General features: G+C 42.4%; 1 protein-coding gene and 1 long non-coding RNA gene across 13 annotated transcripts; both read left to right on the top strand.

The window, feature by feature from the left end:
• The first annotated feature begins 1,367 nt into the window (after positions 1–1,367).
• On the top strand, positions 1,368–7,487 carry LOC123148932 (uncharacterized). 12 transcript variants are annotated; one of them, XR_006474245.1, is made up of 9 exons: positions 1,368–1,710; positions 2,318–2,851; positions 3,080–3,151; positions 4,217–4,306; positions 4,547–4,717; positions 5,046–5,867; positions 5,972–6,173; positions 6,299–6,372; positions 7,076–7,487. It is a non-coding gene; the product is annotated as an uncharacterized lncRNA (long non-coding RNA). The 12 variants fall into 12 exon arrangements; XR_006474243.1 differs by having other exon boundaries at positions 4,547–5,190; positions 5,386–5,867; XR_006474244.1 differs by adding an exon at positions 6,969–6,981 and having other exon boundaries at positions 4,547–5,867; positions 5,972–6,177.
• Positions 7,488–8,171: 684 nt separating this feature from the next.
• LOC123148931 (60 kDa jasmonate-induced protein) lies at positions 8,172–12,254 on the top strand. Its single transcript, XM_044568458.1, has 3 exons — positions 8,172–8,455; positions 8,754–9,108; positions 11,459–12,254. Exons 2-3 carry the CDS (start codon positions 8,842–8,844, stop codon positions 12,047–12,049), a joined length of 858 nt encoding a protein of 285 aa, XP_044424393.1. The 5' UTR covers positions 8,172–8,455; positions 8,754–8,841; the 3' UTR covers positions 12,050–12,254.
• Positions 12,255–14,318: the final 2,064 nt, after the last annotated feature.

Here is a 14,318-nt window from a genome sequence, read left to right as displayed (position 1 = left end):
TGGTATGTCCTTGCACTAATTTTGATCAGCGTGCTATTAGATTTCTACAACTGGAACAAAGTGTATGTGAGACGGGGCGTCATTTTCTGGGGATGTGGAAGGTCAAGCACAGGTGATTATTTTGAATTCGGGTACATTGTCATTAACTTTGTTGCTTGAAGTGATGTTCTGTTTGTGATGATGTAGGATAGAAGTACACTTCCCTTCAGAGGATAGCGCATCTTTGAAGCGGTTATTGACGAACTCATGGAAAAGGGACTTGCCAATATTGCACGGGTCATAACTAATTTATTGAGTTCAGATTGTATTTCCACACATTCCAGTCCCTCTTTACGGGTTGTTCTGCTGGTGGTCTAGCCACGACACTACACTGCGATGATTTTAGTGCAAGATTTCTCAATAGTTTGCAACTAAATTCCTTGCTGATGTACGGCTTTTTCTTGACGTGTAAGACTCTTGAAAGTAGATGTGATCCACTTTTTTTTGGGGGGGGGGGAGAGAAAGGCCCTTTTGGTGTTGTCTATGATGGTGTTGTTCAGCTCTAGGTTAGTTGTCGGACATGCTTCATCAATTTTTAAAAGCCATCTCTTATGTTATAATCAAGTCTTCTGATCACCTGCTTATCCTTTGTGTACTTATGTAAAACATGACTACTAGATCAAGCTTTGTATGTAGAACTCTGTTTTTTCATGTGCTTACTCATTAGTCTGTGCCAACACTCACGAGAACATTGCAAAAAAATCTAGCCCATGTAATTTATGCCATTTTTTAGGCACAGTGATTATTAACGAAATTTGCATGAAATTACAAGCTATTTTTTTTAAATCCATCGGAACTTGCCCTATGAAGAAACTAAATAGCATAATCAACTAAAGTCATGACCTCTTCAAACCCACTTTCATAAAAAAAATCATAAGATTGAACACTCTGAATATGTGAGATTCTTTTTACCTAAAGTTTACACTCTTCTGAACCCACTTTCAATTCTATTGGTAAACATTATTATCAATAGTATATTCATCCTGAGGCTTTCAAAGATCATAAGAGGCATCATCCCAATCATTGATTAATGTTTAACCTATGGGATCAGTAGCTCCAACAAGGGTTTTCATTTAGGCTGAGAAGGGTTGTATTGGTAAATGTGCATAGCTTATACGACACCATCATCAGAATCATGATACACATTTTGCCTTAGTATTTATGAAGTCCATTATTGCTACCATGTTGATGCGTGAGAAAGCACAACAGCCAAAATAGTAGCGCACATGACCACCTCAGTGCGCCCCCTATCCAAAACAATAAGGTGGGCATCAACGGCACTTCCTCGCAATGCCCATCTGTTTATTTTTACTGTGCCAGCTTTTACGGTACGAACGAAGCGATAAAAAAACAGCCGCGAGCCACCGATGCCCTCCCCGCACGCGACCTGCTCTCCCTCCGCACGCCAATGCAGCCGTCGCCTCCTCTGCGCGTTTATCAGCGTCGCTGGATTTGGGGAGCCACCGGCGCGCGGGACGCGCCCCACCGCGCCTCCCTTCCCACCCACGCGGCTGCGGGCGAGGGCCCTCCTGATCTCCCTCCGCTGAGGACCCTATCCTCCTCGGCGTCAGCGACGGCTACATGCCCCTCAAGGGCGTCATCCAGGTCGAGAGGCCCGGCCAGACCGACACCCAGTCCAAGCTGGTGAATTTCATCATCCGCCCTGCCCAGGTGAGCTCCCCTGTTCCGTTCCTTCAGCCACCCCACCCCGCCCCACCGTCTTGATTTGGTAGGCGTAGGATTGGATCTGAGTCGCACGGGCTTGAGGTGCGTTGGGTTCAACTCGTTGGGCTTGCGCGGTCGGTTGTGCTCGCCTCCCATATGATATGATTTGCTTGTTGTTGAATTGGGGTAGGATGATTGCTTCACGCGGTCCTGTATTTCTGGTAGATTCGTCCTTGTCTTTTGGTTTACGCTAATGATATAGATGGCACTAGCAGTTCGGTTCTCAGATTGATGGCGATTAATTTAGGTTACAAATGAACTTGAGTGGCTGCCTACCTGCCTGCAAATGTTGTTCTCACGAAATTGGTACTGTGGCATTTGAACTCTACTATCCTATGCTTTTTTAATTAGTTCTTCTGTTCTACCCCAGCAAGCTAATCTATTCTCCTAAGTACAAAATTCCTAGATTTCCTATTACCGGGAGTTAGACAAGTCGATGTGGGTACAAGTAAATATTCATTAGATGAGCATGAGTAGCTGCGCTTCTTTAGGTAACTCCCTAACTTGATGGTCCGTACTCTGTTAACCTATTTGATACATTCTTGCGTTGTAGAGCTGACTACAGTCCAAACAATGATCTATGGGAGCAGGATTTATGCTCAAGAGAAGATGGTTTCATAGGAAGGACCTGGAGGTTATATATGTTTTATATTTCCGCGTTACGGTGATAACAGATTAATAGCAACATCAGAATTTCCTTGGTTCTATTATATTACTTCTGTATGCATGATACACATTAGAAAAAAAACTCCACCTTGGTTGCCAGAAAACTCATATCAATCTGTTGGCCTCATTGTCTGCTAAAAAATCATGAATGGAAATTTGGATTCTATTATCAATGGCATTAAAGATATAAATAGCATGGTCGTTCTTTAAGACAGTGTTTAATTTGAAATCATTTAACAAGTGAGGCAGGTTCAGTTTTGAACAATGCAAGTAGGATGCAAGGGATAAACAGGAAATCTGCTAGGCTGATGCGCCGGAGAGACGTACCAGGAGGCCGACCAGTCCGTGGTGTCGCCGCCGTCGTCCTCGTCCCTCATGCACAGCGACAGAGAGAGACGATCTGTCTGGAGATCGAGTATAGGTGACTGCGTCTCTTTCCTTTCTCATCTTCCGTACGCCTCTTTTTTTGTAACTATTGAAGGCATATGATGCATGTTCGCTGACTGCATTGGAGATGTAACACGATTTGTTAAGTTCAATCATCGTGCAATCATGTACAACACAGAAAATAGAGAAATCTGTAGGACGTGCAAGATGTTGGTCTCTGAACTGACACTGAGTTTTTTTTCTCTGTCACTGGTTTGTGAAGGATCTAGTACTGGTAATATCCTGCAGGCGTTGGAAGAGTACCTGCCAGTCTTGCTAGGATTGGTTAAAGAAGGTTAGTAATTGCTGAAATTCCTGGTTCTTTTTTTCATTTTGGTTTTGATGCTCGGCAATTCGGACGCTTGTCTTCCATTTGGTTGAATTATAACTGAATTCGTCGTATAGTGCCACATATCTGGCCTGAAGACGTAAAGCAAACCTTTGGAGGCAGAGTTGTCTTTTTTGTCAAGTAAAATAATAATAGTAACATATTTATACAAACAAAATAATATCCTACCTGAAATTTTTTATGTGAATAATGAAAGAATTAACAGGATAGCGCTTAAATGAAGAATGTGTGCTGAAAACAATCTGTATAAGACGACAAAAGGAATCACAAAGGATGGAAACGAGAAAGTTGATTTTTCTGTGATTAACAAAATCAAATAGTTGCAGTAGTTAATTTGAGATGGTAAAATATTGTCTTTGATGTATGTTATTCGATTTGTCTGTCATGTGTTCCTTTGCAATACACCAGTTTATCCACCTAACACATTATCTAAAGTACATAGGAATGCAAGTGCTTATGCTATTTCAGTGACAATTGTATTATTCACTAGAACTTGAAGTGGTCTGGTTTCTGCACATCAAAGCATATTTTTTTGGATGATATGAAGAATGAAGATATCAGAACTTAGACCAGCTGAGCGTTGAGAAGAGTGGTTTATGCACTGATATATGTACTCGTGTTTCTTCTGAATCTATTTAATTAAGCTGCAGCTCACGTGTGAGAGAATTGGTTTGTGCAAATATTGTAGAAGCTTAATGCTGCCAATTAGGTGTTCTTGAAGCATGTCTTTTAATTTTCACAAGAACTGTGGATTGGACTCTAGAATTACTCCTTGGTTGGAATTGTCATTAACCTTTTGTGTTGTTCCTTTGCATGTTGTTTTGCATAATGTCATTGATATGTGCTGCTCAATCGGTTGTTCATGGATCCTTTAGTGTGGAAATTTCTTCAATCCATTTACCTAATGAATTAGATTATTGTCATAAGAAAGACTTGCTAATTGTTACCCATGTGCACAAACATTGTCTCATTTCCATTGCTAAATCTATGCCATTTGTTTAATTTGTACAGAGGCATGGAACATGCTCGGCCCCTGCTGTACAGGAAGAATTACAGTACTTCACTACTGCCCGTGATCTCTACATCAGATATAATGTTACAGTAAGCATCTGGCCATTAACTCATTACGCATAGCTCATTATTGTTTTTTCTTGTAGGAATTGCTGGTTTCTTTTGTTGGCTATACACCTAAAACTTTGGTATTCAAATTAGCTTGGTTTCCAGATGAAGAAAACAAACATAAAACCACTTGAGTTGTAGTGTGGATGAATTTGACTCCTACTAAACTATGTCATAGAAAATTGTCTCTTTTACAGTTTTATAATTTGAATTGAATCGCAGGGAATACTGGCGATCGGGGATATCTTGATCTCCAACGGTAGAAAATGTGCACTCAGTGATGTCATTCATACTATTGATACTATCAAACATTCGTTTGGGGGCTCACTGCAGATCATCTGCAAGAAGAGCTCAGTTCAAGAACTAAGGCTATGCTTTGCCAAAGATTTGAAGGTGAGTTATCTTTTGTCCTTGGAAAGGTCTCCTTGGTTTTCATTTTTATTTGCATGAACACAACTTTACTGCTTAAGGACGAATGTTGTCACAACAATTCTCGGGACAATGATCTTACTTGGTAATTCGCGCAGCACCAGTGCTAATCAACTCATATGATTTAGAGCTTTGAAGGATTTTAAACTTTAGATCTCAGTACCAGCTTTGCCCGAGAAGAAGAAATCAAATTGATCTCAGTATAAGTACAAATGCATTTATGAGATCTTTCAACTTATATCACCATTTTGTTTATTTATGCTGCTCATAAATTTTGTTTCATTTTTTTAAGTTGTTATTTCTGGCCATGCATTATCTTTATGGATGAAATCGATGAAATTTGTGGGAGAAAATTTAGTGAGGGAACCAGTGATGACTTCCCGCGGATGCGGATGGAGCTTCTTAATCAGCTGGATGGATTTGATGAGCTTGGCAAGGTAGACTGACATCATCAAGTATTTTTCTTCTCTAGATGCCTTTATGCCATATATGCAAAGGATTGGATTCAATCGAAGTTATTTGCTTGCCTGAATGTATGTGTGATATGCACTCTAGCTTTCCTGGCTCCTGGTTAAAGTATGGCAGTCTCGAGACGAGTTTTACAGATTAAGTTTATTGTTCATCTTTTACAGATGGAATAAAAATTGAGGACTTGATTGTTGACATGCCAACAGAAGTGCCTAATTCTCTGATAGGCTTTGGTTCTTATGATACTTTCTTACTGGGCTTGTTTTATTTTATTTTGGGAAAACCCATGATTTTATCCTAACCCGAAATTGCTGAGGTAGGATAAGAGTAATGGGAATCCAAGCCCAATTCTCCATTTCAATGTACACAAAATTACTGATGCATCTCCATTTCAATGTACACAAAATTCAGTTGGAGTAGACTCCAAATCTACAAATCATTCTTCCTACAAAAAGTAGAAACAGAGCCTATCGACACAACCAGAACACTCTTTTAACTCTTAAACTTAGCAAGCAGTAACTATCCAGAGTAGTTCTTCAGAGCTCTATCGACACAACCAGAGTAGTTCTTTAGAGCTCTATTCAGCCTGACATCAAAGGGAGTCAAGTATCGCTTCAGCTTTCTATCCTGCAACAGATAATTAAAGGTAAGTACATCATTTGAGAATATTGCTTCATTGACATGCATGTTTATTGTGCCTGCCATCGGTTCGACGGTTTTCTCACCTCGCTTCCATTTTGCTTACTGCAGATTGTCAGAAGGTTGAAGGTGGAATCGAACTCCGAGCTCGAGGCCGCTGCGGTTTAGTGGTGACTGGTCGCGCCCGATCTAGGTAAAATCTTCGTCTGATTTTTGGTCCACACGACGATGATCTGTTTTTTCGGGAGTTTCTTCAGGATCCGCTCGTGTGCCAGAGCCGGCTCAGGATGCCTTCCTGGACGATGACGAAACAGTGAGTAGGTTTTGAATCTTTCGTTGCGCCTATCGGATCGGATTCGATGCCTATATGGCAGTGATGGATTGCTAATCGCTTGATTTGGTGTTTTCTCTGTGGTGTGGCGTGCGTGTTGTTTTCAGAGCTTGAAGCGAGTGGAGCGCCGAAGGAGGATCTCGGGGATGAAGGAGGCATCGGCGACGACCTCAGAAAAGAGGTATGAGACTGCAAATTGCTTTCCCGCTTTCGGGGAGCAGAAAAAAACTGAATTTGTTAGTGCTTAAAATTTAGACTGATCTGTTTGATATATCTGCACTGTCAAGGCGGTCTTCTTGGATAGGGTCTTGCTTGTTTTTGCCTAGATGGATTATTCATTGTTATGTGTTATCACAGTTCTAGATGAACTTTGTAGTTCAAATGGAGATCTGAAATTGCTTAGGGGGCATGTGTAGTTTAATGTATAGTGTGCTACAGACCTAGAAGCAATATGTTTAAAAACTATAACTTTCTCATTTTGTGCTTACTTTAGTTATGGGGATGTATATGGCAGTTGATTTTTATGTATTTTCAGTTTGAAATCTTAAGCTTATCTCCTGAACATGCCTGAACAATGTATCATCTATTATGTAATCAACTTGATGATAGAACTGACTATTGCAGTATAGCTTGTTGGAGCATAACATGGCCTCTTGATTTTATTTATCAAAAATCCTGGTTCGTTGCATGCTTTTGTTATCAAAACTCTGCTTTGCCATGTTTTATTCTGAAAGTTATATGAGGTTTTAACCAAGCTGGTTTTAAATTTATGAGTAGGCATGTAATACAGGTAATACTAGAGCTCCGAGCCTCCTCAACTATCAAAGAGGAGGTACAACCTACTATCTATTGAACTGAGCTGGACCTCTGCTTTGAACTGGCAGCGGCAGGGGGCCGCGCCCGTGCTGGTGCTGTCGCTGACGCTCCACTCCACTTGGACGGCAGCAATTGGGAGCTGCCTTAGCGTACTACGTGTTGGAGGACAACGGCGTGCAGGTCATGTGCCTGGTGCTAGACATGATGGCCGGGACCAAACCGTCATCCGCAACTACTAGCAGCAGAACACAGAAGTCGTCTATGACCTTGACAGGACATGCTGGCCTTTGTGTCGGCGCAGTGCGACAAGCTCGCAGCATCACTATAGTGTTTTTGTAGAGAGATAGAATTTGTAGTACCGATCAGGTGAAATGCGCCAATGTGGCAATGGTACTGAACTGAAGCAACGGTCTTTTTTAATGAAATGTGCTCTCGATTGTAAAGCTAGCCAAAAAGGGCTGCTGGATGAGCATTGTCCTACCTGGCACCGCCCAGTCACCCTTCAGGCGGCGCGCCCCATTCACTAGTCCACTAGTATAGTGCAAAGAGTAGTGTGTTTAGCCTCAGCCACACGTTCACTGGCGGAGCTACATGTTGGTAAATCGGCCATGGCCCGCCCAGCTCGTAGAAATTGTAGTGGAGATTAAGAAACTGAGCCATGGGGTTGCAAATAACTTCATAATTATATTGAAGATTATAGTGGAGATTAAGAAACTGAGCCATGGGGTTGCAAATCTTCCTTTGTACCGGTCCGCCCAGGCTTTCTATTGTAGCTCCGCTACTGCACACGTTGCTAATGTACAGTGCACACTAGTGACGTCCCCGCAACTAACTTCATAATTATATTGAATATGTTTGTAAACAACATATGTCATAATTCTTGTGTAGAATTTTTAACCACATATTCTAGCGATTAGATGATGACACCATACAAAGTTTTTTTTAGTATTCGCCAAAAAGTAGTTTTTTTAGGACAACATTATAACTATTCTACTCCCTTTGTTCACTTTTATAAGATCTTGAAGACATTTCAGACAATGTGCAAAACAACCTATTTTGAGTTGTCTAAAACGACTTACAAAAATAAACGGAGGGAGTAACAAATTACCTTAAAATTCTAAATATAGACTAGCAGCGCTAACGTTCAAACTAGTCGCTGTCAAACGGTGATGCGAAGGCAGTGTGACATAACTAAAGGTTCAATTTGTAATTGTCTCTTCTATCGATCTCCCAATTTCTCCGCTCCTCCTCCCCCGAACAGTAGGCCGGCGGCGGCGGCGGCGGCCACGCCGTAGACTCCGCCTTCTTCCCAGCCATCTGGTGGCTCTTTCTCCGCAGACGTCGAGCGCTTCCAATCGCCGCTGTTCCCCTTGGCCGTCGTCCTCCGCTGCATCGGCCGCCGTCGGGTACCCCATCCCCGACTGTCGTCCCCACCCCGCAGACAGAAGGTAACCCCCACCCCGCGCCCCCAGCAATGTTCCTTGTATTACATGCATATGAATGGTAGGATGGTGCAGCACATGTATGGGAGTATGTAAGAACTTCATGCTTCTCTGTTAGAAATACGATGGATGATGGCAGGATAGCAAGTTTGTATTTTTTTTGGAGCTAACTTAATTGTAATTTCTATCGATCTGTTTGGAGCCTGTCTGTATTTGATGATCATTTGCACTTAACGATAAACAAAATCTACAATAAAAACAAATAAACCATGATCAATGAGGACTTTAACATCATTTTCAACAGACAGGGGAATTTGGGATTTCAGCCACGAGCCTCCCCAAAAGCAAGTTCCAACCCAGAAAAGGAGGGCCTTGTTGCTACGGAAGTCCCCATGGCAGCTGCAACTGGCTATGATGGCCCGAATGATGAGCAGTTGCATGCGTATGCCGACCTAAGTTATGCTCACCAACCATTCTACGGGAGCAATCTGGTGGAGGTTTTTGCCGTGCGTGTCCCTGATGCAGCCGCCTCCTCCCGAGGAAACAGGCTGCCGCCTTGTGGCATAGTCGATGTTGGTGGCGCCTATTGCTCTGTGTCTCTGGTCTTCAGCAGGATCCACCATGACGACTCCATCACTCCACAACCTTGCGATTGGCAGGTGCAGATTCTTACCAATTATCCACTGTACTGATCAACTCCATTTCAATTTTGTATCTTTTTGTTTAGGGCTGAAGAAGGAATCGTATTGTGCCACAAAAAGATTCTTGCAACTAAAATTGTGGAATGGCATAACTGAAATAATCCAACTTCATGTATAAATTTGGGAAAGTATGATTATTTTGTTTTATTTTTCTTGTGAAGAAACTAGCAATGAATGTACTACTCCCTTCGTTCCTAAATATAAGTCTTCTTAAAGGTTCCAATATGGACTACATACGGAGCAAAATGAGTGAATGTACACTCTAACTACGTCTATATACATCCGTATGTAGTCCATATCGAAATCTCTAAAAAGATTTATATTAGGAACGGAGGGAGTAGAACATAAAGTGGACCATATCTGAATGTCCATGTGTAGGTGGAATATCAGTAGCCGACGAGTGGAAATTATGGTAATCCATGTTTGCTTGTTACTTCTTTAGGGAAATGCTTGAGACTGAAATCACATGTTTAGAAACAATCAAAGGTGCACTATCATGTCTGTTGGTGTAGGCTTTCTTTCTTCCAGTGTCCAAAGTATCTCTAATCAGGAAACTATTCTGCTGAAGTAAATATAGTGTCATGACGATAGCACATTGTTGAAAATAAGTCATGATGTTAAAGATAGGCACATCTCCTTCAAAACACTATATGCTGTAATTTGCAAATTCTCGATTGACTGAGAGCTAGCCATTTCTTTCTTTATTTACTAACCGTCAGATCGCCTTGAAACTCCCCAGCTCCCGTGTCAAGCTACTCCATGTGCTCTGGTAACAGGGTTTAGTGGCATGGCCAGTGGCTTCCTGGAGGTGGAACGGGGCGGTGGGCGAAGCTGGCTGGTAGGTTGGTTAGGAGGATAATGTTAGGATGTGATGGGACGTGATGGTGGATCTGGCTTAGAAGCTGCTGATGGCGACGAGAGATGAGACAACAGTAGGCAAAATGGAGGCGAGGTAGGGCCAAGGAAGTGCACGTTGCTACATGGATTCGTGGGTTATTGGGTTAGTAGCGGTGCATTTGGCCTGGAAGGAGGTGCGATGCGGGATGTATTGTGTGCGCCACACACTTCTCATGCAATCTTCGTATCCACTATCAAAGTTCACAAAAAATTCTGGAAAAAGTACAATAACTTCAAAACTACTATATATTTGTTTAATTTGCCAGCTCAAATACATATTATTTTGAGATTAAGAATAAGAAAATTCTGACAATTTCAGTTCTGAAAATTAGTTAGAATTTTCTACTCCTGACCTAGGGGTCCTATTTGACCCTACAACTGCCAGCACAAGCTTGGAAATACATTTGCCAAAAAAATGAAAAAAAAAATGATGACTTCTGTTGCTGGATATTTGTTTGGAAGTACATAGAGTTCAAACACACTGCATGGAAGATATTAGAGGACGTAATTAAGGTTCAATGTTGGTACTACCAAAATTTATGGATTTTTATTTTTTTTAGTAATTTCAGAAATCAATTCGGCCATCAAGTGCTAATTAGCCAGCAGAATCTTGAAGTTTCATCCGAGATGTCAACATTCCTGTACCCACCAAAGTATTTGAAATTTCTGAACTTCACAATTTCAATGAAATTTGAATCTTGCATGTAATACCTCCCTGGAGATAAAGTTTGGATGAGTTCTAATACTCACTCTGATCCAAACTAACTGTCGCAGCTTTAGTACAAAGTTGCAACAATAATGTGGATCGGAGGGAGTACTAGATGAGGGGTGAATCTGGTCATTGCATTAAGAGCCTAACGGCTCTGGGTAGTTGACTGCTCATTAGGAGCTCCCAATCTATATACAGGCGTAACCATCCATCGTACCATTCACTGCTTCTTTCCTTAGTCTGCAAAGCTAGTTACAAAGAGGACATGCTGGCTCTAAGTATATTTCTTGATTTGTTCTGTTAACATGTGCAAAGAGTATTGCAAACTTATTACTACCGTGTGTTGATAATAGAAGAAAGAAAGCCTTTTGCCGTCAGCAACTGCTTTGCCAAGGAGAGATGATAAAGTTTTTTGCAAAACAGTTGAGCACTCGAGCATCCATGTTGTCTGGCTTCACTAGTAAATGTAATGTGCATAGTACTCCCTCCGTCCCAAAATTCTTGTCTTAGATTAGTCTAGATACGGATGTATCTAATACTAAAACATGACTTGATACATCCGTATTTAGAAAAATTTAAGACAAGAATTTTGGGACGGAGGGAGTATATGTTTGCTTAGTTAATCAGGTTTGCATCTATTGAGACATAGTGTGTCACCTTTAATGAGGCAAATGTAAATCACTTATATTTTCTATGGAACAGGGCAACCTTGTGCTAACTGGTCCAGGAAGAGCCATCTCAGCAGATGGACCTATCGGGTTCAGCATTTATCTCCATGACAATAGCCAAGATATCTCTGTTGAAGAAATCTGGAACAAGAGCGTGCATTTACACCTGGAGACCCCAACATTGGACAGGCCCCTATTAGAAACTGCCAATACTCCTTATGGTCCTGTGGAGGTGATCTATGCCATCCTGAGCCAGGGAGTTGAATGCAAAGTTGCTGTGAGGCTTACTCATTGCGATGTAAAAGATCCTATCAGCCTTTTTGGGAGAATTGTCGCTCGCAGCGAGCTGTTTGATATCGGCTGCGTGCTTTTCTACAACGAAGACGTGAAGGGCATATGTGCACGATCAGGAGAGCTGACTCCCTTAGCTAGACATCAGCTTGCGGTGCCATTGTACAAGGTACTGGTAATTGAAATAGATCTGCACTCTGATTGTGGTGACGAGATTATGAGAGGCACACTAGAGTTTCATCCCTTGCCCGAAGGCGATCAAACAGGGCGTCTTATCAGCAAGAGTGGTACTCAAATTGAAGTGAAGATCTTCATTACAGAATACTTTAGGTAGTGTATTCCTTGCTCAGCTGGGTCACTTTAACAACATATATATGATCAAGACTCTGGATGCCTGTGTGCCCAGTCCCTTGTGTTGTACTACTACACAAGCTTCTTCTATTCCCATATTACTTCCATTATCAGGCCAAAGGTAAAAATGTTTGCACAGTGACAGTATCCTGTCGCTGAATGATAATATATAATCTGATGAAATTCGAAGTTCATGTTGGTTTTCGAGGAGCGTGCTAGTGTTTTTTTACTACCACCGTCTCAAGAAAGCAGTGTCTGACCTTTGTGTAGAAGTATTGTTAGTTTGTCCGACCAGATATGGGTTCAAATGGTTCATCTTGGTTAAACCTGGTAGAAGTCGTGATGAATAAGAATTTCTACATGACTTTGGTACAAGAACTGGCCTCACAAAGGCTCAGCTCAAAGTAGAAGCCCGGATGGCAGAGTAGGTGTGTGGGCTGCTGGTGGCGAGGGCACCAGGCGCGCACCAAGGTCGCCGACAAGAGCTTCCGGGCCACGAGCCATTGGCGATGGCTAGGCCCAAGCTGTTCTTCGTGTCTGCCTGTGTGTCGAGAGGTGGAAGGGGAGAGCAGGAGAGAGAGAGAGAGAGCAGTTGTGGGACCACTAGTGAGTGACTCAAAGAAGAGGTATGCGCTGATGAGCCAGGCCCACATATTTTAGGAACGGAAAAGTTAACCTGGTGCGTCCGTGGTGAGCGCAGAACCACATTCATCATAAAAAACAAAAACTTTGTGAGGTAAATTTACATAGATGGAGACGTAACATTCATCATAAAAAACAAAACGCTCCTGAGGTAAAATTACCGCGTGAGCCGAGGAACCTCCCTCGCTTATCACATCCTTTGCTGGCATGCAGGATCATGGTCTGTGGAATCAGCAACCTAACAATTAAGTGGAATCCTTAGTCAAAGCCAATGGATTAATCTCAGTCAATCATACCTTGAAGATGCTTGCAGAATGAACTGTTGAAGCCTAACGACCGACTTTACAACTACAAATTGTAGTTGGCAAAACATTAATACATGGATCGATTCTTACCAACAACCCACTTGTTGACACCAGATTTTGGTACGGTCAAGAACTTATTTAAGATGGCCTCAAATGAAGAAGTGATCTACATGAAAGAGTTTCGTATTGTTGATATGAACATCTTTGAAGTTTGGGTCATCGCCGTCCGATTTCATCTCGAAGGCCGAAACTATGCTCAAAGTACTAAGATCTTATATTCAGAGTACGGTTTGGCCGATTAAGCCCCAAGACGACCTCAAATGAAAAAAATGATCTACACGGGTTGTCATCGTCTCGTCGAAATGATCGATTTTGATATAAAAATTGTCCAAATTCGAGTTAGTATGCAAAAGTTAGAGCAATCGGGGTGCAGCCCTGTCACGAGGCGAGATTTGGCGCGCCCCACCAGACACATGTCTCATGGGTAGCGCGAGGGAATAGCCTGTTTTGCGTGACCGATTTGACCCCTCAAGATGACCTCTGATAAAAAAACGTTCAATACGAAAATTGTTCGTCTCGTCGAAACGGTCAAGATTGTTTTTGGGCCCGTTTCCATCCAAGATCGTTTACCACCACAAAGAAGAGCCGCAAGGTGCAACCAGTTTAACCGAACAGTTTTGGAAAGTTCGGACAAAACCAATCCAAATTTGACTAGGGTTTTGGATGTGAATCCAAGCCTTTTCCTTGCACGGGAAGTACAACTGCCTCTTATATATCTAAGGGGTGACGGCTGATTGAACAACACACAATCGATCAAATCATCTACCACTTTTTACCTTTACCTTTATCTATCTCCCTTGTTCTTCTTATTTCTCGTTCTTCGTTCGTTCTTCTTGTTGCAGGGCGGCGAACCTCGAGGCCCTAGGGGCGGTCATGCCGACCTAGGGCAGCCCATAGTCGCCGCGCGCCCTGACGGGGCCCCTCTCGGGCGTGTGGGGTTTTGGGTCTACAAAAGCGCCCGCCGGATTGTCTTGCGTACCGCGCTTCTGGCAGGTCTCCTTCGACGTGAGCTGCGCTGCATCACCCTCGGCGTTGGAGGTACACGATGATGTGTTCGTGTGCATACACACTTTTTGGCGACTCCGCTGGGGACGAAGCTTCGAACGGTCTCTGACCTGTTCTTGCTACGAAGAGATCGTTGCCTGGGGTTTGCAATCTACAAAGGTAATATGAATACACGATTCCCTACTATAGATGCAAATAATTCATATGGTGTTACTAGATCATTCAATGAGTATACTCTAT

This window comes from Triticum aestivum, chromosome 7A, assembly GCF_018294505.1.
Source record: "Triticum aestivum cultivar Chinese Spring chromosome 7A, IWGSC CS RefSeq v2.1, whole genome shotgun sequence".
Taxonomy (NCBI): domain Eukaryota; kingdom Viridiplantae; phylum Streptophyta; class Magnoliopsida; order Poales; family Poaceae; genus Triticum; species Triticum aestivum.
The sequence above is the reverse complement of the archived record's forward strand: the minus strand, read 5'-3'. Positions and strand labels throughout refer to the sequence as shown.

Bases quoted from the DNA above. Each gene is read 5' to 3' on its own strand.
- LOC123148931 (XM_044568458.1), top strand. From the start codon at position 8,842: ATGGCAGCTGCAACTGGCTATGATGGCCCGAATGATGAGCAGTTGCAT. The intron at 9,109-11,458 runs GTGCAGATTCTT...TCTATGGAACAG, and splicing joins CACAACCTTGCGATTGGCAG to GGCAACCTTGTGCTAACTGG.